The 26,542-nt window shown below is 44.2% G+C and overlaps 3 protein-coding genes across 5 annotated transcripts in view; 2 read left to right on the forward strand and 1 right to left on the reverse strand.

Moving 5' to 3' along the window:
- mdn1 (midasin AAA ATPase 1) overlaps positions 1–17,821 on the forward strand; it is a 62,126-nt gene extending 44,305 nt beyond the window's left edge. The window contains exons 67-102 of the mRNA XM_029425690.1: positions 34–129; positions 313–407; positions 537–661; positions 1,008–1,160; positions 1,854–1,963; positions 2,088–2,161; positions 2,385–2,568; positions 2,700–2,844; positions 3,593–3,739; positions 3,863–3,989; positions 4,342–4,447; positions 4,582–4,697; positions 5,395–5,802; positions 5,888–6,114; positions 6,216–6,353; positions 6,711–6,898; positions 7,513–7,674; positions 7,796–7,933; positions 8,216–8,351; positions 8,521–8,693; positions 8,873–8,998; positions 9,130–9,271; positions 9,543–9,874; positions 9,973–10,128; positions 11,761–11,862; positions 11,954–12,152; positions 12,286–12,459; positions 12,602–12,768; positions 12,858–12,947; positions 13,588–13,703; positions 13,909–14,083; positions 14,205–14,278; positions 14,374–14,488; positions 14,999–15,065; positions 16,529–16,671; positions 16,757–17,821. Of these exons, the coding sequence (XP_029281550.1) occupies positions 34–129; positions 313–407; positions 537–661; positions 1,008–1,160; positions 1,854–1,963; positions 2,088–2,161; positions 2,385–2,568; positions 2,700–2,844; positions 3,593–3,739; positions 3,863–3,989; positions 4,342–4,447; positions 4,582–4,697; positions 5,395–5,802; positions 5,888–6,114; positions 6,216–6,353; positions 6,711–6,898; positions 7,513–7,674; positions 7,796–7,933; positions 8,216–8,351; positions 8,521–8,693; positions 8,873–8,998; positions 9,130–9,271; positions 9,543–9,874; positions 9,973–10,128; positions 11,761–11,862; positions 11,954–12,152; positions 12,286–12,459; positions 12,602–12,768; positions 12,858–12,947; positions 13,588–13,703; positions 13,909–14,083; positions 14,205–14,278; positions 14,374–14,488; positions 14,999–15,065; positions 16,529–16,671; positions 16,757–16,942 (5,412 nt within the window). The 3' untranslated portion in view covers positions 16,943–17,821. The remainder of the gene's footprint in view (positions 1–33; positions 130–312; positions 408–536; positions 662–1,007; positions 1,161–1,853; positions 1,964–2,087; positions 2,162–2,384; positions 2,569–2,699; positions 2,845–3,592; positions 3,740–3,862; positions 3,990–4,341; positions 4,448–4,581; positions 4,698–5,394; positions 5,803–5,887; positions 6,115–6,215; positions 6,354–6,710; positions 6,899–7,512; positions 7,675–7,795; positions 7,934–8,215; positions 8,352–8,520; positions 8,694–8,872; positions 8,999–9,129; positions 9,272–9,542; positions 9,875–9,972; positions 10,129–11,760; positions 11,863–11,953; positions 12,153–12,285; positions 12,460–12,601; positions 12,769–12,857; positions 12,948–13,587; positions 13,704–13,908; positions 14,084–14,204; positions 14,279–14,373; positions 14,489–14,998; positions 15,066–16,528; positions 16,672–16,756) is intronic.
- A 458-nt stretch (positions 17,822–18,279) lies between these two features.
- On the forward strand, positions 18,280–20,185 carry lyrm2 (LYR motif containing 2). Its single transcript, XM_029425491.1, has 3 exons — positions 18,280–18,436; positions 19,168–19,308; positions 19,823–20,185. Exons 1-3 carry the CDS (start codon positions 18,392–18,394, stop codon positions 19,901–19,903), a joined length of 267 nt encoding a protein of 88 aa, XP_029281351.1. The 5' UTR covers positions 18,280–18,391; the 3' UTR covers positions 19,904–20,185.
- A 4-nt stretch (positions 20,186–20,189) lies between these two features.
- The window catches only part of ankrd6b (ankyrin repeat domain 6b), a 47,840-nt gene continuing 41,487 nt past the window's right edge, over positions 20,190–26,542 (reverse strand). For 2 of the 3 annotated variants that reach the window (XM_029425489.1, XM_029425488.1), the window contains 4 exons: positions 26,319–26,471; positions 23,548–23,661; positions 22,622–22,922; positions 20,190–21,949 (listed from right to left, as the gene is read on the reverse strand). In XM_029425489.1, the coding sequence (XP_029281349.1) occupies positions 21,357–21,949; positions 22,622–22,922; positions 23,548–23,661; positions 26,319–26,471 (1,161 nt within the window). In that variant the 3' untranslated portion in view covers positions 20,190–21,356. The remainder of the gene's footprint in view (positions 21,950–22,621; positions 22,923–23,547; positions 23,662–26,318; positions 26,472–26,542) is intronic. The other variant, XM_029425490.1, reaches the window with a different exon arrangement.

The raw sequence follows: 26,542 nt of genomic DNA on the forward strand, positions 1-26,542 counted from the left end.
TGTGTGTGTGTGTGTGTGTGTGTGATTTTCCAGCTGACTGTGGTGGTGGAGAGGATCATGGATTTCAGTCTGGCCAGTCCACTGGCCAAGTTCCTGAATGGTCTGGAGATCCTGCTCAGTAAAGCACAGGTGAGCGCATGTGCTATGCATGATTACATTAGTGAGTTCAATCTAGTGTTAAAAACTGAAAATAAATCGCCATCATTTATCAGGTAAAAATATCAGAAATCTGTGAGTTATACTTTCTCAAATGTTAGTTTGTGGCACTGAGGTGAGCTCTGTGTAATGTGTTGCCCCCTCTGTTCTCATCAGGACTGGGAGAATAACGCCAGCCGCTCAGTCTCTCTGCGTAAGGAACTGGAAGCAGTCACCCAGCTCATTATCCAGTGGCGCAAACTGGAGCTCAAGTAAGACACGGAGGGCTTAAATCCAGCCACTGTCTTTATTAAGTTGGAATCCTCAACTTTCTGTGTTACAAGCTGTTTCCTGTTCCTGTGAGTAGAATGTAAATGTGTCCTCTCCTGTGGTACATGTAGTTGCTGGTCGAGCAGTCTGGACAACGCAATGAAGCGGCACACTGAGAAATCAACCAAACACTGGTTCTCCATCTACCAGCTAGTAGAGAGATATCTGGGGGAACAGAAGATGGATGCTGATCCAGGTACATACACGATGGCTTGGAGTTCAACCACTGATCATACAAATGTTTAAGATTGTTTTTTTTTAATAGATAATTAACCAATCAACTATTGTTGTAATTGGCTGAGTGAAATCTTCCCCTATAATGTGGAATGGGGAAGTAAAAAAACCAATCTAATTAAAACTATATATAAAGAGAGAAGAAGCTCAGTTCTTCTTACCTGCTTGTTCATCTCTATATGTCTCTGTAAGTGGAAACTCCGTTCAGCAGTAGCTATTTACAGACACAAACTATAGCGCAACCACACATGTAAAAAATCATTCCTCCATTCAACTACTCAGACCTTTTGTTTTCCTGTCCCCTCCAGGTGAGGAGGTGGAGCGCCTCTCCCTGTCCTCGGTATCCTCCACCCTGCAGGCCTTCATCGAGGGTTCTACCCTGGGAGAGTTCCACACGCGCCTGGCCACGCTGCTCAGCTTCCACTGCCACCTGCTGCTGGACCCCAACCAGCCCGGACAAGGTCAGCCAGCACTATTCTATTCAAGTCTACCTCCATACAAAGCTCACATTCCCCGTGTACAACAGAGTGTACAACTCTCGAGGATCCACAGTCCTCATGCTGTGGACTCTTATCAAAGCCTTTCATCTTTATATTACCGTGAATATGTTTCAGAAACGAGCTTATAATGTGAGGAAAGCTGGTAACATGTCAAAGATGCGCTTTAGTTTTAAATTCAGGATGTAACAATAATAGACACGTCCTTCCACCAGCTGACTAACTGAATGACAGTGACCCTCCTGTCTTTAATACAACTGATGCCAAGCACAAATTGATGATTTTAAGATTTATTTTCATGAACCGCTCAAAATAAAAACACATTATACTTTGAGTCCTCCACAGTATCAGACATTTATCTCAACAGAACAAGTAATTAAAATGACGGATGTATTGATCCGTTGACCAGACAGCGTGACCCCGAGGGGCTACACTATAGCTATACCATACCGTCCTGTTTCAGACATCACTGATTGGATTTCGACTAAACTCAGCAGAGCGATGGAAATGACTATCTCATGGCTTTTACTTCATGTTTATCTTTTCAAAAGACAGTTGACCGATGTAGAACCAAAGGTCAGAACAACAGGAGTATTTGTTGCTGTGAGCGAGACTGCACCATTGATGGGACCTGTTAACTCTTCCCTTATTCTACAGAGTCATTGTCCAGTCTATTGTGGAACCTGCACAAATACTACGGTCAATTCTCTGCCTGCATCCAGACCCGAATCAATCAGCTCAGGCAGCCCATCGAGAAGGAGCTCAAGGTTTATATTGGTGTCCTTTTTCATTGCATACCAATACTCTGAAACCTTGTATACCACACATGTCAGAGTACCACACTGCATGCACACTCTGACGTTTCACTGTGATGTGAATTGTTGTCCTCAGGACTTTGTCAAGATCTCCAAGTGGAACGATGTCAGTTTCTGGTCCATCAAGCAGTCAGTGGACAAGACGCATCGGTAAAATATCACCTCAATTAAATAGTGCTGTGTATTCATTTTTGGGAATTTATTACTATGTTTGTAATGCATAATAATTATTCTATAGTTATTTATTTATCATTCTTTCTTTATTGTATTTGTTATTATTTGATGTGTGTTCTTTATATGTCTTATGACAGTGATGACAGGATAGATGGCTGCCCTGCCACCAACATTGCTCTGCCTGTATTCTTTCTCTCAGGACTCTCTTCAAGTTTGTGAAGAAGCTTGAGGCGGCTCTGAATGGGCCGAGTGTTCCCTCTCTGGTGGAGGAGGGAAGCAACGCCAGCCTGGACAGTGTGGATGCAAACCCCGAGGAAACACCCATCCACCGGGTTCACAAGGCACTGAAGAGCGCCCTGCCTGGGAAGGGCAGAGATCTGCTGGTACAAGTGTTTTTATTGTTATTTGTAAAGATGTTTTCCTTTTCAGTATGACATCATCACATCAGTTATTGTCTTGTCCTTTATGATGATGAATAATGAGTGAATGACCTCAGCTTACTTGGATGTTTCAGCATGAGGGCCCAGAAGAAGGAGTTGAAGCTTCCTCTCTTCAGGGACGTCTGCCGGTTCTGTCCAGGAAGATGAAGAAAATGTGCGTCCAGCTGCAGAAGAAGAACCCAGCGCCTGAGCTGGCTGAAGACCTGGATTGCTTCACTGGTAAGGAGCCCACTTGTACACAATACATATCAAGTCTAATGCACAGACTGACGTGGTAGTTACTGAACACATTCATGCACATTCAAAAGGATAAACACGTTTGATTTGAATGACTCCATGGCCTTTCCTTTGGCGCCACCCTCAGGCTAATTTACATGTTACCTCTACTGGACTGTCAGTGCAACATTTACAACTATTGCCTTGACATGTGATGCAGACATCCATGTTGCCCTCATGGTGCATTGTAATAACAACTACTGATGCTCCCGTCAGCTTCAGCTCCCCTCTGTGCTCACAGCTAGTTAGCACATGTTAATAATGTGTTGATGGTGATCTAAGATGATGGACATTGTAAACAGTATACTAAACATCAGCATGTTGTCATTGTGAGCATCTTAGCATGCTATAAATAATTAGCAATTACAAGCTTCAAGTTTGTGGTTTTCTGCACGCAGAAGTACACAGAGAGCGGTTAGATAAAGCACCTAATGGAAGCAGATGTTAAGACGGGGGCGTGGACATGTTTCCTGTTTGTCAGCCCACACAGGGAGTGTTTCCCCTCAGATTTCAGTCGGCAGCTGGAGGTAGATATTAAGGTTGTTGTTGTAAGGAAGAGATTTGCTAGTCTTTGTATTTGTGGGTTTACCTCACCAAGGCCATCAAGCGTTCATCATTACCTCACAACATTGTTGCTTTGCAGCACTAACCCCTCAGTGTTAATGCAGTGTCCTTTTATTCTTCTTTTCAGGCGAGGTCATCAGCAACCTGCGAGACCTGCAGAACCTCACCATTGACATGACAGCAGAGAAGGAGAAGCAGAAAGCTGATGTCAAGCACATCCTGCAGCAGAAGCAGAGAGCTCTGTCAGACCTGTTCAAGATGCTCACAGAAATAGGTGCGTTTTCCTCTCTGATTTACTGCTGTTGGTAGTCATTTAAGTCTCAGAAAGATCTGTATCTGTATCTATACATACTTACATACTTACTTACTTACTTACTTACTTACTTGTCCCATTTAGGTCTGTCGTACCGTAAAGGCCTGATGTGGAACAGGACAGCTGACCCAGAGAAGCCCCTCTGTATGCAGCCGCTGGAGATGAGAACCGCTCTGTCTGCTGTCAGGAACCAGGAGCAGGCGGAGAGCATGTAAATTACACATGTTTATAGATGCACTAACAGCTGAGAGACACTGTATTTATCTTGGTTAACTAGTGCCTCGTCTCTGTTAAACCATGTTTTAGCATATATCAGCACCTTGAGTACACTTCAGGTTGTCACTACAACCTTATGTGGTTTGTGTAAGCTAACATTAGCCAACTGTAGCTGATATACTGGGAGTTTGCTGACTTTATGACACGTTTCTACTTGTGCTACTATTTCACTATGTTCAAGCATGAAAGGATTTCATTAAAACACACATCATCATCATTAGTTGGTGATGCAGCAGGCTTGGGTAAATCCCTCTGAAAGCCTTCTGTCTGCATTGTTGGTGTTGCAGGTTGTTTACAGAGCTGCTGGCAGCATGGGATGGATGTCAGAAGTACTTCTACCGCTCATGGGCGAGGAGAACAGTGATGCTGACGGCTCTGCAGAGCGCTGCCAAGGTAACACACAAACACTGACTGTCTGCTGGTCCACAACATAAGTAGTATTGAAGTATTTATTTACAGGTTATGACGATGAAGTGTGAGTGTGTGTCGTCTAAAGTATCTGTGTGTGTGTTACTGTTTGGTTGTAGGAGGTGGGTCTGGGGAACATTGAGCGCTGCAGAGGATTCGCCTCTCACCTTTTCAAGCTGCTCCTCAAACAGAGGCAGCGACTGGCCAAGCTCACTGAGCAGTGGGTCCATCTCAGGTCAGTGTGCGGATTGTGTTTCCATCTTTACTACAAAGAGCTCCGTCCTTTATGGTCTTACCCTTGATGTGACATTCTGTGTAAATGAAAACTTTGGATTTGGGAAGTTGGACAAGAGGTCAAACAAACTTGGTGCAAGAATAGGATCTTTAAATAATAATAAATGACACCTTTTGTTTTTGTGAATAATAATATAAAGGCTTCTGGTTTATTGTTTATTGTTAAAATGGCAAAGCGATATTGTAATATTATTAAATCTTTATTATTGATCCCATTGGGGAAATTTCTTATCATTCATTGGCCTACACAAAGTGAGGTCAAAGGTCAGAGCAGCTGCCATGAAGTAGCCATAGACAGTATTTCTACTTTAGTAAAGGATCTGAGTACTTCCTCCACCACTAAGTCAAATGAATTCAAAATGTTACTTCACAAGAATTATCAGTACTCATTATGCACCTTTCAGTGTTAGAGAATATTATATGAATCTGTTTTCATCACTAACTACTACATGTAGTATGTATACTACTTGGTAGATTAGTAGCAAAGCGTGAAGTAGAAGTGTAGAGGAGCACAATCCAGAAATACTAGATGAGCTGTAGCTGGAATGTTTAGGTTGAAATGATCCACGATGTTTTACTGAGTTGTTTACTGCTGTAGTTTGACCTTTTGTCTCTTCTGGTCTCAACACCACTCCCAGGAGGCTAACAGACAGCGTCCAGGGCATTAAGACCGACCTGCAGAGCCACAGCGAAGACCCTGGCTGTGTCCTTCCGCCCCAGGCCTCTCTCAGAGGTTGGGTCAGCAGAGGCCAGGCGATGGCTGCCCAGTGCTCCACCCTCCTGCAGCAGCTGGCCTGGCTGCTGCAGTGCTGCCCGGAGGACCTCCAGCAGAAGGAGGAGACGAGCAGCTGCAGGCAGCACACCTTGAGGTGCCCGTCCCCGCTGGCAGCGCAGCGGCAACCTCCTGGCTGTCTGATGCGAAGGGGAGACGCCGCATGGTGCCAGCTAAACCTGCGCATGAGTGCAATGCTGAAGCAGACTCAGAACCTGAAGGTGGAGCTGGACAGTGTTGCACAGCAGACCTCTGAGAGAGTACTCCACACATGGTAAAACAAGAGTTTACTTGAAGTCTGGTGTAGCAGTAACAGAAGGCAAAATCAGTCCCAACAACAACATTGTTGTTTTCCACAGGAAACATTTTGTCACATGCTGTTCAGCCTTCGACCAGCTGAGGGCTGTAGCAGCGCAGATGCCCAGCATGGAGCAGCTCTTCACCCCGACCGTGAGTGTGGGCAGCGCAGACAGCCAGCCGGCCTTCAGTCAGAGCCTGCAGTTTGTCAGAGGACAGGTGGAGGCTAACATCACTGAGTTCATGACCTGGAAGACCCAACTGCTCTCCCTGGGACTCCGGCACTCGGGTGAATGCACCACTGAGTTCAAATATTACTAACCGAGAAGGCTAAAGAAGTCACTTCGGCTGCTAACCACATTTAATTTCCTCTGCTTATTTCCCTCACAGATCACCAGCCTGCCTTCTGTAATGAGTTCTCTGCTGAGCTGGAGACCAACATCAACACAGTCCTGTGTGCTGTCCAGACGCTTGTGAAGAGAAGGGAGAGAGAGCAGCCAAAAGAGCAGCATGGAGCTGTCAAGAGAGGTGAGTGATGCAGTCCACACGTTCTTCACCAGGTGTTTGTGTCTCTGATCGTTTGTAGACTTTAGTTTTCCATGTCAATTCTATGTAAAGAGAAAAAGAGAAGGAGAGAGAGAGAGGGGGGGGGGGGGGGGGGGTAGAGAGAGAGGGGGAGAGAGATCTGAACTTGGCTTGACAATGTCTGGTACTAGCATCTTCCAAAATCACCATGGTTACTTGTTTTGCATGTTCATGCTCAGGTGCATGAGACGAACAATAAGAGGACCCGGTTATATAAATACATCTGCTGATATATTAGAATGTCATGTTTTTTCCTGACAGCATTAATGGTTGTCTACATGATGTCATTTGATGTTTCAGAGGGTGCTGAGGAGGAGGAGGAGCCTGTGGAGGACCTGCTGAAGCCCGGTCACCTGACTCTGCTCCTGGAGGAGGAGCTGGAAGCTGAGGTGGAAGCTCTGTGTGTGGGAGACGTTAGTGCCGGGCTGGAGAAGCTGCTGAGCCACCTGAGGACACAGAGAGACTCTTGTCAGCCACCGCAGCTCCAGGTACCACCAGTCATTCTTATCTTAACTAATCCACACTGCTCTACTTCAGATTATATTCATTCTTCAAAGTGGTTTAGCTAATTACAGCTTAGCTGATGTTAGCCAGGTACAGTTATCCATTTAATTCTTACTTGCTTCTTCAAACACACCTGCAGAGTTGATTTGTTTATCCCTTAATGAAGTCCCCTTGATGCGCTCTTATTTTGAAATAAAAGCAAGATGAGTCAGGAATTGAAACCATGATCAGCTCTCATATGATTTGCAGAGTTCTAAAACCACACATTATATTGCGTGAACATTTAATAACAATAATACCTTTTATTTATATAGCACTGTTACAACATAACACACAGTGTAAACATAAGTGAACCATAATGTATATGCTCTCATTTAAAATCATAATTATATTCAACTTCAAAGAACTCAGGGTTGTAATCAAATCATCAACAATCAAATACAACTAACTAACAGACAAAGGAGATGTTTTGGCTTTAAAAGCAAGAAAAAGGAGGAGGAGCCAAACTTGTTTTTATTCCAGAATGGGGCATTGTTGTAATGCACCTGTTTGTATCGTGTGTGTGTGTGTGTGTGCGTGTGTGTGTGTGTGTGTGCAGGAGGTGAACAGAGCGTGCAGTATGCTGGTGCATCTGGAGCCTCTGCTGGGGATTTATTCTGACATGGTGCGTTACTACATGGCTGTGTCACTGGGAGCACACAGGAGCACGGGCAAACTGCTGTCGGTGCTGGCCAGCATCTTCACTGAGCTCGCACAGAAGGTACACACGCAACAAAAGTTACTCCTGTACCTCCCTTTGAATCTTTTTAATAATACAGGCATTATTGGGTTATTATGTTCAACTGAAAGCAGTGACTAAACGTTTGCTGTGGCCTCCCCAGGGTTTCTGCCTGCCTCAGGAGCTGCTGGCTGGTGGAGATGGAGAAGGTGCCACAGAGTTTCACGACTATGAGGGCGGAGGAATAGGAGAGGGCGAGGGCACCAAAGACGTCAGTGACAAGATTGAGAATGAAGAGCAGGTCAGATTTAACTTGAACTTTTTCCCCAAAAAATATTCTGAACTCAGGTCTACTTACCAGCTGTAACATAAAGTACAACTGACCTGCCAGTGGCACTGCTGAGCAGCCTGGTTTTAATATGTATTTATATTTAATATATGGCATGTCTAACTAAGACAGTTGAAAGAGTTTTGGCTAACGGTATTAATGAGTCAATGATTACCTGAAACTGCTGAATGTTTGAGAAGCCTATCAAATATATAACATTTCTCACAAAGCTAACCCCACATCCGTCTGCTCCAGGTGGAGGACACTCTCCAGGAGGGTCAGGAGAAGGAGGAGGAGCAGGATAAAGGGGATATCAAGGCAGAGGACAACGCTATCGAGATGTCAGAGGACTTTGATGGCAAAATGCATGATGGGGATGAGAATGAAGAGGGTAACTTGAACTGTGTATAGCCTGGTGCAGCCCACTCAGCTCTGGGTGGGATCCATTTCCACTATTTCTGGCTACTGTAGGACGTTAGAGACGGAGAAAAGTTAAAATAATATGTGAATTTCACTGTAAATGTTTGAGTGGATTCTTCTTCTTTTTTAATAATGTGTAGGTGAAGATGATGACTCTGCTAAAGAGGAGGACGAGGAGCTGGATAAAAAGATGGGTGACCTGGGTGAAGGACAGACGGACACTCTGGATGAGAGAATGTGGGGCGATGATGAGGACGATGATGAGGAGGAAGGAAGTGACAAGGAGGAAGAGTCTGGCCAGGGCATGGACGAGGTACAGAACACGGAACTACCTCAAGGCTTTGAAAAACAACAGATAGCGCAGTGGTTTATATGAATTGAAAGTGTGCCCATCAAATATTAATAATATAATAATGCTCTTTTTAAGTGAATCTTTATTTAAGCCAGTTAGATATCAATGTGCTTTAATTTGCTGTCCACACTGACTCTCAGGGTGAATCTGAGCTGGTCGCCAAAGACGACAACTTGGATGCTGCAGACCCGAACAAAGACAAGAAAAAGCAGGACAAAGAGGAACAGATGGACGTGGAGGAGAAGATCAACGAACAAGGAGATGAGGTAGTGTTTCTATCACATCGCTGCAGTCATTAAGCATCACATTTACTTTTGTTTTGTTTTCCTATAGGGTCAGGTTCAGATGTTTCCAACAAATGATTTCATAGCTTTTCTGTTTCTCATCTGTTTCCCAGCGGGAGTTTGATGAGAATGAAGTGGACCCCTACCACGGTCAGCAGGACAAGAGACCTGAGCCCGAGGCCATGGATCTGCCTGAGGATCTCAACCTGGACCAGGATGAAGAGGCTGGAGACGATGGAGAGGGCGAGGGCGAGGGTGAGTCCTGTGTGTTACTGTCTCCAAACAAAACAGTAACACAGCTCTGGAAGATGGAAAGTTCATATGACCACAGTTTTGTAATGGTTAAGGAATGTAGATTCTACTTTGCAACTGAGGTTTGACTGATTGGCAGTAGAGTCTGGACTGGTCTGGAGGGTCAGAGAGCAGGACAGGCTCGCAGTGGTTTGAAGGGAATGTCAAATATATTTAGATCAAGCGACAACATCCAAAACAAACTCTATATTGTTTTATAATTTACCTTCTTTAGAAGAGAATCCATTTGACATTGATGAGAAAGCCATGGCCCTGGATGAGAAGGAGAACGGACAGGAAGATGGAAACGAGGAGGAAGGAGCAGAGAAGATGGAGGAGGAGCAGACGGAGCAACCAGGACAGGAGAACGGTCCAGAGTCCAAGACTGAAGGGGAGGAGAAGGAGAAGGAGGAGGAGGAGGAGGGAGGAGGAGGAGGAGAGAAAGCAGAGGGAGACGAGGAGTCTGCTGAGAAAGATGAAGAGGAAGAGGAGAAGGAGGAGAGAGGACAGGAGGCAGGAAAAGATGAAGATCTGACTATTCCAAATGACAAAGGACAAAAACCAAAGGTGTGTATGTTGAAGAACAACTGTAGCTATGCACTGTGTGATGAACACAGACGTGGTGTAGTTCTGTGTGTCACTGTTGGGACTTGTAACGCTTACAGGAGGAGGAGGAAGGAGCGGGTGAGGACGAAGATCAGCCTGAGTCAGCTGAGAGGAAGGAGCACAACACAGACGGTCAGACTGGAGAGCAGAACGTTCAGAGTGACACAGCTGTGGAGCTGGCAGGAGAGGCCTCAGAGAGAGACCACGCTAAAGAGGTACGCAGCACTTTAACACGTTTTACAGCAGGGGTGGGGAACCTCTGGCTTCCGGGCCGTATACGGCCCGCGAGACCATTTGATCCGGCCCTCAAGGTAAATCGTAAAACGTACGCAAGAAAAAATCCACTAGCAAAAAAAACTAGACGCCAATATTTTAAACAGGCGACTGTTTTTCCTGGCCAAGGTCAGGGTCCTTGAACACAACACGAGCGGACCGTGTCATCACGTGGTCACGTCATGTCTAAACACGTCAATATTAAACGAGACGGTCATTGATATCAGCGATCGCAGCATGGCGAGTGTAAACAAGAGAAAGGTGGATGCAGAATGTTGCACTTTCCAGGAGAAATGGACGAACGATTATTTCTTTGTGGAAGTTAAAGGCCAGTGTGTCTAGTTTGTGTGGTGATGAAAAATAATCTCGAGCGTCATTACTGCACGAAACATGCCAAACTGCACGAGCTGAAAGGACGAGTGCGTTTGGATGAAGTTAACGCTCTTGGGTGGAGTTTGGCCCAACAAGCAGCTCTCTGCACAGTGGAACATACTAACATGGACAGATAGATCGGTAGGCCACCACACCAAGAACAGACTGTTCCACCACTGCTGTGCAATACTCACTTTATTTTCTATCAATCACTTGGTACTGATATTATTTTGTATTATATTTAATTATTGTTTACTGCCTTTTCACTTCATATGTTCTTTTGCTGTGACAAGATACATTTCTCCGTTGTGGGACTAATAAAGGATTGCTGATTTCTGATAAAACGGAAAGATACATGGATAAAAAAGTTGCTTTTTTGCACAGCATATAAGAAAGGTGAAATGAATGGGCTGTGTCTTTAAACATTTGCAGAGGTTATGAGTTCAATAATTAGTATGGCCCTCGAAGGATGTTGTAAAAAATAAAATGGCCCTTGACATGAAAAAGGTTCCCCACCCCTGGTTTAGAGGGTTCACCTGGAGAATCAGGCGCCACAACAGCCATCGGCTACAGAGAAGAGTAACCTGGTGAGTGCAGAGTACAAAACGCCAAAAATGAGTTGAAAGTGGTCATCGTAAGGACGACAGTCGGGCCTCAGTAAGCTGAGGGAGATTGGATGCTTTATTAAGTCAGTCATTATCATATTAAGTAACTCTTAAATTAAAATGTATGTAAAGGGAGTCTTTGTGACAACCTGGAGAAACTAATTGTAGCCATCTTTTGCTAGCAGATAAAATGAGTCTAAATAATCAATTTGTTTTTATAATATGATAATGTAGTGTAGATAAGCGAGTAATAAAACATTGAAACATTTTATCACATCTTGGTTAAATCCTAGAATAATTTATGGCTAAGGATGAATATCTCTTTAAAAGGATTTGACCGCAGGCCTCCTAAGACATGATTACAAGGCTCAGGGTTAGTAAATCCAAGTACAGTTCAACTCTTTAATGCAGAAGGTCAAACTTCCCTGTCTCTCCCACCGGATGCTGTTCAGATGCAGCGCGTCATTTGAGATTGTTTGTCTGCTTTGTTTTTTATTTCAAATGTTTTCAGTCCCCTTAAGGAGATGAAGTCTAAAGTGTGTGTGTGTGTGTGTGTGTGTGTGTGTGTGTGTGTGTGTGTGTGTGTGTGTGTGTTAGGAGCACGGGAGCGGAGCTGCTGATGCCAGCCAGTCAGAGGGCCACCAGTCAAAGCTGACCGCAAGGATGGCTTCACAGACACAGATGCAGGACAAGACTCAGGTGAGAAGATCTGGACACTGATGAATCTCCACTTTGTGTTTTTATTCCATCTCATCACAGTAAGTTGTTTTTATTTGCTGTGCCATTCCAGAGCTTCAAGAGGAAACCTGGTCAAGCGGACAACGAGCGATCGACAGGCGATTACAATGAGCGCGTTAATAAGCGTCTGCGTACAGTGGAAAGCAGTAAGGATCGCACCGAGGACCGCAGGCAGAGCGACGCCCAGCAGGAGTCAGACCTGTACGAACACATCAAGCAGGGAGAGACGGCCTATGACACTCAGACATACGGTCAGTAATCACCTCCACACGCAGCAAACACTGCAAAGAGTTTATTCAGTTCCTGTGATGCTTCAGCATTTCAGATCAGGTTTGTAAGTGGATAATATTGTATTATAATATTTGCTCTTCTTGCTGTGTCCAGATGTTGCCAGTGCAGACCAGCAAAAAGCAGCAGGACCGCACAAGGACCAGGATGAAGATCAGAATGATGAGGATGTCGCTATGGAAATAGAGAAGAAGGAAGAGGACCTCCAGGCTGCTGAAGCCCAGGAGCTGAAGCCTGAGCAGCTGGACTCGACCAAGACCTCACAGAAAGGTGACGCATTCTTCTTCTCCGGCACATTTGGGAGGAAACTTCTTTGATTTTCTTGGGCAACTTGGTAGATAGGAGTTGTGTCTGTGTCTTTTGTTAAACCTGCACATCCCCTGACTTCACCCATCCTCTTCTTCTCCTGCAGGTGTTGACAGTGGGGAGATGGAGGTGCAGAGGCCGGGAGAGGAGGAGGAGGAGGAAGATCAGAGGTGGAAGAACCGACAGAATCCCAGAGAAGAGGAGCGAGCAGACAGACTTACAGAGTCCACCATACACACAGTTCCTGAGCTGCTGCTGCTGGACACATTGCAGGTAAATAACTCTTTTCTTTCTGCTTCACTTATTGCTTCGTCATCGTGGGTCTCAGGACTGTTGTAACAGTCAAATAAATGTGTGTTCAGAAAGCGGAGAGAGACCCAGAGGAGATCAGGAGGGAGATGGAGCTGCAGCTGGAGGCCTGGCACCAACTGGCTCCAGGCACTCGGGAGGAGGTGAGGCTGAGTCTGTTCATCTGTTTACAAAGAGACAGAAGCACTGAGTTATAATGGCTCCTATACAATATCAAACACATGTACTAGCATGTACTCCATACCAAACATTATTAAACGCGTCTTCTCAGAATACTTTTAGCATCATGTCTAGTTCAGCACGGATCCTGTGGCATCGTAGCGCTCTCATAGCTTCGTTTGCAGCTCTACAAAGCCGCCGTACACCACCTGCCCAGCAGCAAACAGCAGACAGACAGTTAGAGACGAGCTGGGGAACATAGTGGAGCATTTAGAGGCTAAAGAGACAGACATTTCCCTCAGGAGGGGGTGGAGACCAAAAACAGCTGGAAGTGTATGAAGGGATATTGACACACACTCTGCTCAGTAACTGCTGCATGTGTACATAAGTAACTGCTTGCTAACATGTTCACCAGATCTACTGTAAAGGTGATATACGTCTTAATACAGTTACATATATGGTTTTATGTCTTTAATTTAGTGTTGGGACTCTCAAAATGTAGCAGTTTGATAAAAGACAAAGGCTCTAAAATAATAATGTCTTCAGACCATGAGCCATATCCAGGACTGATGAAGTTGTGATCGTATGAATCCCAGGTTGTGACTTGTGTTGTCTGTGTTCCAGGAGAGTGCTGCATCTTCCATGTGGCACCAGTACCAGACTCTGACCTCAGCCCTGTCCCAGCAGCTGTGTGAGCAGCTGCGCCTCATCCTGGAGCCCACGCAGGCCGCCAAACTCAAGTGAGCAGCAACACACTCACAACCTCCTGTGTAGTGTGGTCACAGACACATTTGAGGCACACTTATTGTTCCCTTGCTACTTGTTTCCCTCTGGTTTTGTCTGTGATGAGCCTTCGAGGCGAGTTGTTTCTCAGCGCTAACGCTGTGATACATGCACACAACGACACGATGTTAAATGTACGTGTGACGCCCCGCTGCTTCACAGAGGTGACTACCGCACCGGGAAGCGTCTGAACATGAGGAAGGTGATCCCCTACATCGCCAGTCAGTTTCGCAAAGACAAGATCTGGCTGAGGAGGACCAAGCCCAGCAAGAGACAGTACCAGATCTGCCTGGCTGTGGACGACTCCTCCAGCATGGTGGACAACCACTCCAAACAGGTGAGAGGATCGCAGATCTTCCTAGAACATGTCCGTGGTCAGAGAGGCAACTGGCTGAATTTAAGAAAGAAACCTAATTGTGTGTGTGTGTGTGTGTGTGTGTGTGTGTGTGTGTGTGTAGCTGGCGTTTGAATCCCTCTCAGTGATCATCAACGCTCTCACTCTGCTGGAGGTGGGACAGGTGTCTGTGTGCAGGTAAGGCTCCGCATGTCATTGTATGTATATATGTGTGTATATATATATATGTATGTGTGTATTTTATGTGACGCTAACATTTACCACCTGTCCAGTTTTGGCGAGCAGGTGCAGCTGCTCCACCCCTTCCAGCAGCAGTTCAACGATGACTCAGGGGCTCGGATCCTCAGACTCTGTCAGTTCCAACAGAAGAAGACCCGAATAGCTCAGGTGGGAGACTCCTCCGTCAACTGTCGGAATCATTAAATATAATGTTTGAGTTGTATTAGGAGTCCTGAGAGGCAAGTGAGAAAAAGTCATTCTGATACATTTTCTCTGTCGGATCTAACAGTGGGAAAGAAGCAGGTTAGAAAGGTGTTACTGCAAGTTAATAACAATACATTGTATTTCTATAGTCAAATCCAACAATACACAGTGCTTCACATAAGACGGATACAAAGGGATTACATAAAACATAAGTCTGCTTTTAATGTGCTGATGCTGCAAACCATTGAAAAACATTTAATGCCGCAGATGATAATTATCAAGGCAATGTATTCTGTCAACCATAGTTCTGTAGAATATTCTCATTCAGCATTCTGTCCCCTTTTTCTTCTTTCCTGATCTGGATTTATGTTATAATGCTGTATTTATCATGTAACTGGTTATACGATGTGACTGATGATGTTCCGGTGCACCTCCTCCTGTCAGACTGAATCTCCCTTCATGTCTCTCCTCTAGTTTTTGGACACCTCAACAAAAATGTTTCTCGCAGCACGACAGCAGATTCCTGGATCTGTAAACTCAGGTACTGACTCGCACTGCTGAATATAAGTATTAAACCTGCTCAGTCATCATGTGCTGTGCAGTTAAATGTTTTCTTTGTTTATTCTGGTTAATCAAAGTCAAATGTGTAGCTTTTCCTTGTCACCCAGTAGCCAGTACATCATGGGACAGGGACCATCATGGGACAGTGTGACATGGGAATGAAAACACTGAAGGGGTTAATATCTGCTGTTACAGGGAGATTCATACAGCACAAGGGTTAGGAGCCAATACTACCTCAGATCCTGTGGAGAGAATAAACAGTGTTTGAGCCAAATGACCAGAATGCATCTGTGTTTTTGTGCCGTTTTGTTCAGACATCAAAGCGTTCAGTTACAACTTTTAGTTGCATTTTCATTTTATTTTCATTTTCAGACATTTTAGTCATTGTGTAAAAAGTGTTGATGATCAATAACCAGGCCGAACCATCTTTAATATCTTGTGGGCGGATGAAGGCTTTAGTACATGCCACTTCTGTGTGTGTGACTTAGCTTACTGTTTGACCTGTTTGTCACAGAGTAAATGCAGTCAGTGCCCAGATCGTGTCTGATATCCGACAACAAGTCTTTAGTGTGGCACCAACAGACAAGGAAGGTCCAGGATCAGAGCCAGGTGCTCTGAGGCAAAACAAGTCACTGTCAATGAAACCCCTGGTGGAGCTAACGTGTCCTTTTCATGGAGCCAGGATAGAGTGGTGTTATTGAGAAGCTCAGTCAGCACAAAATAAGACTCCTTTCTGATAATGCACTACTGTGTCAAATAAATAATAGTTGTTTGTGGATCAGCAGCTGCCGACCCAAAACATAAAAACCTAAAGAAACGTTCTGCACCGTAAAGACAAGAGTTGAGTTTAGGTGGAACTTGAAATCAATAAAACATATAAAGTTTAATGCATAAATGCAGTTTAAAAGAGCAGCATGCCATAATAAATAATGTAGTTTGTTTTATTTAGCTCTAACGATCAGCAGTCACACATCTGTCCTGTCGATGGGTTTTCAGCAGACACAAAAGCTACAATAGCGGTTGCTACCAGCGGTTAATGTTTTTCACAATTAACTCATTTATAAGTTGACATAAAACAACCTGTACAGCTGTGTCACTCTCATCCAAGCTGTGTGGACATTCTTTGTCCCTATTTTTGGTGGTTGTAGCTACATGGTTGCTAGCGATATAGAAAGATGACATCAACATCCCTATTCTTAATCCTGCCTACAAAGCTCTGCTTGGTCAGGGCACCAGCTGTGATGAAGAACAACTCACAAACTGTTTGAATCACTGAGCAGATTTGAGATGTGGGTCCATTCAGAGGTCTGGAACCAGGCTTCACTGACCCACACGTTTCTCACCGTGCTGCAGTGACGTCAGACCTACTTTAACTGCATGACTAGCTGCATGTTGTCATATTACCTGCACTGTTCCTCTCTGACCTCTGACCTTCCTCGGCAGAGACGGCCCAGCTGCTGGTCATCGTGTCTGACGGCCGGGGCTTGTTCCTGGAGGGGAAGGAGCGGGTGATGGCAGCAGTGCGGGCGGCACGCAGCGCAAATGTGTTCATCATCTTCGTGGTGCTTGACAACCCCAACTCACGGGTAAGTGAAGAAGAATTTAACCTTTTTGTTTCATTTTCTAAATGTCCAGACACAAAGTGTAAGTAACCCTGGTGCTGCGCTGCAGGACTCCATCCTGGACATCAAGGTGCCCATATTCAAAGGACCGGGAGAGCTTCCAGAGATCCACTCCTACATGGAAGAGTTCCCCTTCCCCTTCTACGTCATTCTGCGAGATGTCAATGCCTTGCCGGAGACCCTGAGCGACGCGCTCAGACAGTGGTTTGAACTCGTCACTGCAGCGGACCAGTAGACCAGTAAGAATAATCTTTCACGGTGAAGAAGTGAACAGCAACCAACTGCACAAAGCCACTGTGCTGCCAGCCTCTCAGCCACACAAAGAAAAAACGGACTCAAAACAGACAGATTTGCCGCTGTACATGTGCCTTTATTTTCTTATTTTTACTGTAGATTTTAGTAGAGTTTGATAGCAACCTTTGCTGTTTCGTCTTTGTTATCAGGGGAAATCTCTGTTTCTTTTATAATGTAATGAGGATTGCTTTAACTTGCACGTCTGACATGAAATTATAAATAAAAATGTGATTCCCTTTCGTGTGAAACACCTCAGTGAAGAGTCGGTAAATACCTCTGTCCCCCTTGTACTATAGACCTGAAATCATGTTTGTATGGATGTTTTAGTCGGTGTTAAGAAGGTTATTAAATCATTCATCTTCAATGTGAACACAGCAACAGATGTACAGAGCTGACAGAGCTGTTGGCTTGTGTTTTAACAGAATCTTAACTTTATGACCTAACAGTAGCATGTTGGTGTGGTCATGAATTACATTCAAAGGAACTTAAAAATGTGCCTTGGAGAGGAGAACAGTATTGCAGCTTACTTCACATCTGAATCAGCTGTCGGGGTTGGATGGATTTTTAGAGATTCTGCTGTCTACCAGGACTGCATATTCTGGTTCTGATGAATGCCGCATTTTAAAGAGACATATCAGCTGTGTTAATCTTCCATCCATACCGTGTGACTTATGGAGCTCATCACTGTCCCTTAGGAGTAGGTGTTGTTTTGTTCGTGGACTGACATGTAAGCAGACATGTGTTGTACTTAAGAGGTTCATCGCATCCATCTGTAACATCATGACATGTAAAATCCTGACAATAAACTGTTTACAAGGTTGCTCTGTCTGTGAATATGTTACCAATTTTAGCCTTTTTAGTGCATGAATATTCAGTGGTATCACTATCATTCACTGTGCAGTATACTTTTCTGAAGAGTCAGATCTACACTAGTAAGTCCAAACCATCTCTCAATATTGAGCAGCAATTTGTCTTATCCCCTCTGGGTAAACATTCAATTTTCATTATCAAGACGCAGATCATAATTGTGTGTATTATATCTGAAGGATGTCACATACTATTCTTCCCATGGACAGCATAGATCAAATAAAGTAAAAGGTCTAATAAAAACGTTAATGATGAATTGGTTCCATTAAATGTCCCAAGTAGCCACCATGCACAGTACCAGGACCCCGGGCCTGGTAAAAGTAAACTGATTGCCTTTGTTATTACAGCAATGTCGTTAATAATTCCTTAATGGTTTTCCATCTATGACGTGATGTGAAAGAGGTCTGTTCCGGGCTGTCCTCCGCTCCACCAGGGGGAGACATACCGAGGTAGCCGGTGGTCACGCGATCACAACATCCGGTTGTGAGGCTCGTGGGCCAAATTGTGCAAGTAGCTGTCAGAGATGGTAGTTTCAAGGTTACCGTCTGCAGCGCTTTCTTTTAAACAGGTAAATACACAGCATGAAGGAGCATTGTATATCGCTAAAAGCCGGACTAGTTGTCCCTACGGTATCTTGTTAGCTTGCTGGCTAACGCTAAGCTACATCTGTATACAACTGCTAGCTAGACTTTTGACGGCTGTTTTCCCTCCTTAACCGTTTCTACAATTCAAGGAAGACTTTTTTCCATTTAGAACTCTGTCCGGACATAACTGGGTTTATGCACCGGGGTGTGTTTTACTAGCAGAACCATAATGGAGTCGTTCAAAGATGTGTCCATGGCTCATGGAAACCAAACCTCACGATTGTTAGGAGGGCTAGCTTGTTTTCATGCTAAACCAGCTTTAACATCCGGCCAGTCTTAGACACAGTCTTAGTTCACTCCAAACTGTACATCAGTTCAGTGATGTGCTTCCACATGCACTGACTGGACACTAAAATATATAACATTAATTTCTACTTGTATACGAGTCAAGGGAATATGATATTATAATATTCTGGTTATTCTGGACTTCTCACAGTAAATCCTGCTTTTCCAGGACTGTCATCTGCGTCCTTATGTGTGGTGGAGATGTAGTTGATGGTGGTTGTAATTTGGGAACCGAAAAATATAGAATATTCTCTTCATGATCAGGCTCTGTTGGAGCATCACTAAAATCACGTAGAACTGAATATGATTAATATAATTAAAATGTGTTTTTATCTGTTCTGCAGAGTCTAAACTACTGATTCTTTGACAGTTTTTACAGAGACAGAGGGTTTTGGGGATTTACAGAAATATGATGAGGACCATACGGCAAGTGCCAGACAAGGCAGACAGGAAGTACCTCAGTGACTGGGCAAGAGACGAGTTCAAGAGGAATAAGAACGCCACAGAGCAGGTAAAGAGATGATATGAATGTGTTTGCTCATCACACTGCCAGGTCTCTGAGAACGTCCCTGTCTGTGGTGAGTGTGAAGAGCTGACCACATGCTCAGGATATCTAAAGCTAAACCTTGCTGTGGATGTGTTGAAAAGGTTTTGCTTCTCATCCAATAAGCTCCTTCAGTTGTGGTGGGGAAGTCCTCAATGTTTTATTTACTTTCAAAGTCTTAAAAGGGAAGCTGAAACTCGATTGTTTCTGAATTCTGAGAAGTTTTTGAATTGTTTAAAAATCTAAAGAAAACAATATTCACATATTTATTGTTGCAATGACTAATAATTCGGTCAAAAATAATTCATGACTTTGGAGACTGAAGTTTAACAAAATAACTTTAGCTCAAGGTCTGCTTACATCTGAGAACTAATCAAATGAGTTGCCTTTCTGTCTGTAATTAAATGTGTAGACATTTTACGTTTCCCAGCATCCTCTACTCTGTCCATTACTGCTGTTTTTCCTCTCATTATTCATTCAGGATGCCATCCGTATGATGATCACACAAGCTAACAACCATCTTGAGGAGCTGCAGAAGTCTCTGGCGTTGGCCAAGAGTTGAACACTGAGCTGCTGTGCACGACAGACTGATCTGATTGGTCCTCGTCAGGGACCGATGCAGAATGTATAGAAACGGGTCTTTGGCTGGACACCTTTAAGGATGGATTAATGCAACTGACCGAAAGGCTTCATCCTGCAAAACAGCCTGTGCTGCTGTTCAGCGTACAGGGCCGAGGATTTTTAACTCATTAACCTGTGAGGCTAACTGAGCCCATCTGCCAGACTTTTGTTTGTGCTGTTTTATATGTATTATAAGTATTAAAGAGGAACTCATGAAACCAGACGGATTCGGAATGATCTTTTTTTTTAAGAAAGGCATCATCATACAGAGCGCATTATTCACATCCACAGAGTTATCCATGTAAAACTAAACAACATGTATGAACATACACTACATCAAACATACAGCAGACAGTAACACTGTAACACAACTGTGAACTTCCTTCATGCACCATGACGTCAGGACTGTCCTTCTCTGGGAGACCAGGTTGACAGAACATTGGCATTCTGGAAGAGGACATTATATGTAGTCAGCTGTTCAGAGTCACAACATGAACTAAAGACAATCAAATAATGTCCTCGGGATTTATTTTAATGTGTTGTTAATATTAACTGAAAGGAAGGAAGAACATGTTAAATGCTCCTTCAGTCTCTGAGCAGGGATCAATGTAACTGTATTTTTAGGTGGCCAGTACATTTTTAATAACTGAAATTAAAACTACATATTTATGCAATCCCACTTCAAAATTCAATTATTTGTTCATTTTTAGCCAGGATAAGGTAATACAATATAATTAGTATCATTATTTAAAATCCTATTTAATAAATCAATTTGATCCATTTATAAACTAATATTATTTAAATAATGTACAATTCTATAACTATTCTATGGACAGCCTCAATACAAATCATACCGTTCAGCAGAATCAGCCATTGATTCTGATAAACAATAAAAAACTTTGGGGGTTATACACAGTCACTTTAGCTACATTGTCATAAATAAGCAGTAGGTTGTTCCTCTCGTCACAGGGCTGATATCAGCAGGCAGATACCAGCACAAAGCTTATTAGACTGTAATTCCCTCCATCACTATGATCCAGTGATTCCATTCTGCAGATCATCCACAGTCTCTGCTCACAGTGGTGCACACGTCTATGGTTGGGCTCACAATGTGCGCACACGGCACGTAGTGTTGTTGACGTGATATAATGTATCCCATAAATGGAAAGTTAGATCTTTTGACACATTACTTTGTATCTACTGATTTATTTACAACAGTGCATGAGAGCTGCCCTTGTTTCTATACAACTATGTACACAGTGCTACCATGACAACCAACAGGACATGGGTTTGAATGTGGAACATCTTTAGTATTTCATGATGATGAGATTTAGCATTGGACATAATGACTTCAGTTATCTCCTCAGTTGTCTGGTCGTGGCAGATGAGGTGTGTTAGCAGTCATCGTGTCTGTTAGTCCTCAGCATGCGCAGCTCGTCCTCCAGGTAAGTGATCCTCTCCATCAGAGCGGCTCTGTCGGCCTGAGCTTTCTGATCGGCCTGCCAGCGAGCCTCCTGCACCTTCCTCTCGTACCAGCGTTCCATCTGCGTCGACACCGCCTCAAAGAAGTACTGGGTCACCTCCTGAGCGTGCATGTTGTCCCTCTCCTGAGCAAAGGAGGGTTCACTGGGCTGCTCTCCAAAGACCTCCAGAGTCCTGACCCCTGCGGCCCCTCTAGACTTAGTCCTGCTCTGGGAATGCTTCCTGTGGTGTTTCCCTCTGACCCGCCCTCGCTCCCTGTCTTTGGGCCCTGCATCAGTCCTGCTGCTGCAGCGGCGCTCTGTGGCCGGAGACAGGCTGCTGGCTCTGTAATTCCTTCCCCCCCTCGCCCCGTACTCCACCATGTCCATGTCCTGCAGGTCCTGGTTCTTCCTCTGGGTGTCAGCGCAGATCACAGGACGCTCCTTCGGCCTCACAACCTGGACAGCTGACGTGGGGCTCTTGGCTGCAGCAGAGGTGACCTCTGCATTATGAGCCTTACTACCATCTGTTAAATGTTCAGAAGAGATTCAATGAGCACATTCAATTACACAGCCACCACTAGCAGCAAATATCTTGAGACAGTGTGTGGATCCCAGTGCTGTTTGGAAGTCCAGTAGGGGGCGCTGTTAGCAGCCTTTATCTGGGTTATACTCTTCTTTTACGTGTTAAGGTTTTTGTCTTGTGTCTTCACATGTTGATGATCAATTACCCAATTAATAATGGTGTGTGACATGTCATCGCAGATCCTCTATACATACAGGTGTAAGTTACATGAAGGTGTAAGTTCATGTTCTTAAAGAATAATTGGGAATGAGACAGCGGTGAGTATATCTTTCATCTTTTTTATAAAGTAGACTGTACTGTCCACATATTTAAATTAAATGTGAATACATGTCGCTTTAAACGTTTGAAAACATGCCACTATCCAACTGCATATAAAAGGTATACGGTATATATAACTGGTTTCAAGCAAATATAGTAATATTCCCCTTTTTTATTCAAGGTATTGCCGTCTAGATTTGCATGAATTTCCATCCTGTAATTAACGCTGATGTTGAGATAAGTTCATTTCCTGTGAGAATAAGTTGGATAAATAAAGTTCGGATGAGCCAGTCTCTCTGTGAGCCTGTGTGATTTAATGTTTACATTAGTTTAGTCGAGCAGTTTGAGGCGTTACCTGGAGAGCTCTCCACATGAACCACAAAGTAGTGGTTGGCTGAGCCGCCCTCCGCCACACGGGGCTCCCCCTGGCTGGCGTCCAGGAGGGCAGGGCTGTTGTGGAGCGCCAGGCACTGGGAGCTGCCTCCCTGGTCAGAGGGCAGCACAGTGAGGCCGGCTCCATCGGCTTCATTCAGGCCCTCTGCCACCGAGGAGCAGCGCTGCAGCCCGGTGCTGCCGGGCTCCCCGCTGAAGCGGAGATCCATGTTGTGCAGCTTGGACAGACACCAGCTCTTCAGCTCGCTGACCAGGGACGCCTGCTTAAAGGGCACATGTCACATGTATTGAGAGGAACTGCTGACACAAGTTTAAGGCCTGATCGTTAGAACATGTGTGTTATTAGAAATATCCAACGTCATGTCAGGATATTTCTGAAGGTACAGTACAAGTCAAGGTTGGTAGAACTTTCAATTGTGTTCATTTTGAGTATGTAGACATTATCAGTTATGCTATTATTATTATTATTATTATTATTTATTATTCCTACAAATCCTTTAGTGAGTTGAAGAAGGATACAGTGTGTGAGGTTCTGACAGACAGCAGGCTCCACTCCGATGAAACACACACTAACAAGTGTGTTTATTTGGAATAATAATAATGAATTTGTCATTTCATAGCCTGGCTAATTATTGCACTTCTCATAATTGATAAAGTTGTGGTTAATGTGAACACTAGGAAACGCTGACGTAGCATTTAAGCACTTGATTGTATTCCTGTGTGTGTCGGCAGCTGCTCTTTCTTATTTATTTGTATAAATATATTTATTTATTTAAAGAATGAGTGTAAAGCCATGTTGTTCTTGAACTCTCGGCACATAATAAACCCAAACGTTACTGTGAGCAGCTTTATAGAGAGCCGTTCTTGAGCATCAGTGATGGTTGTTACCTGTCTCTTCTCTGCTTCCAGCCTCTCCTGCAGGGCCCGCTGCTCGATCCTCTGCACACACTCTGTCCTCTCTGCTGACACTCTCTCCACCGTCATCTTATCAAGAGCTCGGAGCTGATGGCAAAACCACAAGTGAAGCACATCATGAGTGCGAGCAGAAACATGCAGCCGAGGAGGCTCTCCTTGTTAAGTTGTTCACATGTCCTCATCGTCTTACAGTTTTAGACTTAGAGAATAGTGTGGAAGCAGGTGTGAGTCTGATATAAATAGTTTAGTCTCCTGTGTGTGTGTGTGTGTGTGTGTGTGTGTGTGTGTGTGTGTGTGTGTGACATGTGGAAAGTTACCTGCCAAATCTTTTTTTCCTCCTGTTTTTAAGTCATAAACAGGAGACTTAACTTTTTAGATCAGTATTTTTTTTATCAGTTGCCTCTTAGGGCTTCCGTACAATTGTGTTCTTCCAACTCTTTGTCAAATGAAATGGCTTTCCCAGTCTGGAGTGGAAGAACACGAGGTCTGCCTCTGAGAGCCAACATCAGTGTTGGACCTCACTAATCTTCTCTGCAGCGCAGTGTTCCACAGTCAGCTGTAGGTTAAACATCTTTAAGTCTTGCAGATCCTCAGTCTAAGAATTCTTTAACTTCCCATGGTGCTCTCTTGTGTTTAACTTTGGGTTATTGATTGGGTCATCTCTGGTTGATTATGCTTTATTGTATTTTCTCAGGCAGCAGTGGTGGAGTACATGCATCAGCGAGCGTGTGCCATCTGATGGAAGCTTTTTTCTGAAGCGTCTTACAGCACTGTGAGTGTATTATGTCAAAGGCAAAGCACCGTTACTGTAACTGTAATAGAGATTATTCTACTTTGTCCTGAAGGTGTGTGTGTGTGTGTGTGTGTGTGTGTGTGTGTGTGTGTGTGTGTGTGTGTGTGTGTGTGTGTGTGTGTGTGTGTGTGTGAAGGTGCATCTTCTCACAGACAGAACTACTACAGTATATTTCTAATGTTGTCGTCATTCTACCAACATTCTTTGTGTTCCCATCATACTGAATGCCCAGTAGCTCCTTCAGATGTGACAACACATATGTTGTGGCTGTACTACAACATGCCGTCTTGTATGTGTATTTCCTAAATATAATATATTAGCAGCAGGAAACTTGTCTCACTCTGAAAATATATTAAGTCAAAACTAATTACAGTCAGAAATGAAACTCCTGCTGTTCAAACCCACAGAACATGATTTAGATTCTAGTTAAGAACCCAAAGTTCCAAAATATATAAATATATAAAAATATATCAGACCTGTCATGCTGGACTTTTAGGAAATGCTTTTAAAATGATGCACAAGACGTCATCAAAGATGGAGCTTTATGGAAGAGAGCACAATAAGAGTCTTGTGATCAGCTAAAGTTTTAGGCTACATGCTAATAATTCCCTGATACTCTCTGCATCATGGCCGCTGTTCTAATGCTCTTATCTCTACTCTGAGGAGTGAGGAGCAAAGATACACACGACCAGCCGCTGCAGCTGACCACACTGAGCTGATACCGCACTGCTTGTGCTGGTGCTGCTGCTTCTTGGGTTTCAAAGTGAGTCTATGCACGTGTTTACAGTAGCAGCGCTACAGTCTACACATCAGGAGTGCAATAAATCCAATGAAAATGTCAAAGTGTAAGTGTGTGTCTCAGTTTTAGATCAACGCTTTGGGAGAAAGTTCAGCTTGGCCGACACACAGAGGCCCAATTCCAATCCGGCAGTGACAGTGACGTGTAGTACAGCGGCAAGCTTCAGGACAACAATACAGAAACAAACAATTATCAATAATAATAATATTAATAAAACATTGCTTTTTTTTGTTTTGAACAGTTTATGAGCTGCTTGATCACAACAGTCCCTATTAATGTACAAAACTACACAATCAGATGAACACGTGTACCGCTGTCTAGACTAGACACAAGTATATTTGATCCTAAGTAAAACATAACAATACAATGTAACCTTTTAGTTGTTAACATCTGTATGACAATATTAAATGTCTCTTAGTTTGCGCAGTTTACTCGTAAATGTTTGCACGGAACTATTTGTACACGGCGTGTTCCATGACGGACACGTGGGAGAAGGTGCAGCGGCTGGATTGGAATTGGGCCAAAGAGACGTCTTCATTTAAAGGCCGCGCCGGGCACCTGTACTGTAACCGTACGGAGAGACTTGCAACGTGTTTAACACACACACACACAGACACACACACACACAGACACACACACACACACACACACAGACACACAGTCACACCCACACACACATACACACACACACACACACACACACACAGACACACACACACAGACACACACACACAGACACACAGACCCACACCCACACCCACACCCACACACACACACACACACACACAGACACACAGACACACAGTCACACCCACACACACATACACACACACACACACACACACAGACACACAGACCCACACCCACACACCCACACACACACACACACACACACACACACACACACACACACACACACACACACACACACACACACTATTTTGTGAAAGACAACATGCAGAGACGTCCTGACGTGGGAGACATTAAGATGCAGGGAGAAGATGCATTTCATTTGACCCCTGACCTCCCTAGTGTCAGGGGTCAGGGATAATTATAAGTCTCTGTGACCTTTTCCAGCAAACCTTGCTCGGCTTTCATGTGAGCAGTTTGAACACAAACAACAGAATAAAGTAGTTAGCATGTGTGTGTTACCTGGTGTTTGTTCTTGCGGTCCAGCTGGCCCATCTTGCTGTTCATCAGGTCTTGGACGGTGTGGATTTCAGTCTTCATCTCCTCCTTGGTGGCTTCCAGCTGATTCTCCAGTTTACTGATGAGAGGTTCACAGCGGCAGCCATTCAGAGGAGCCTGCAACACACACACACACACACAGCAAACATCAACACACACAGCAAACATCAACACACACACACACACAC

This window comes from Cottoperca gobio, chromosome 24 (genome assembly GCF_900634415.1).
Source record: "Cottoperca gobio chromosome 24, fCotGob3.1, whole genome shotgun sequence".
NCBI classification, from domain to species: Eukaryota; Metazoa; Chordata; class Actinopteri; order Perciformes; family Bovichtidae; genus Cottoperca; species Cottoperca gobio.

Excerpts from the sequence above, each read along its gene's own strand:
- lyrm2 (XM_029425491.1), top strand. The coding sequence starts at position 18,392 with ATGGTAGTTTCAAGGTTACCGTCTGCAGCGCTTTCTTTTAAACAG. Across the intron at positions 18,437-19,167 it reads CAGCGCTTTCTTTTAAACAG|TTTTTACAGAGACAGAGGGT; the intron begins GTAAATACACAG and ends ATTCTTTGACAG. Across the intron at positions 19,309-19,822 it reads ATAAGAACGCCACAGAGCAG|GATGCCATCCGTATGATGAT; the intron begins GTAAAGAGATGA and ends TTATTCATTCAG.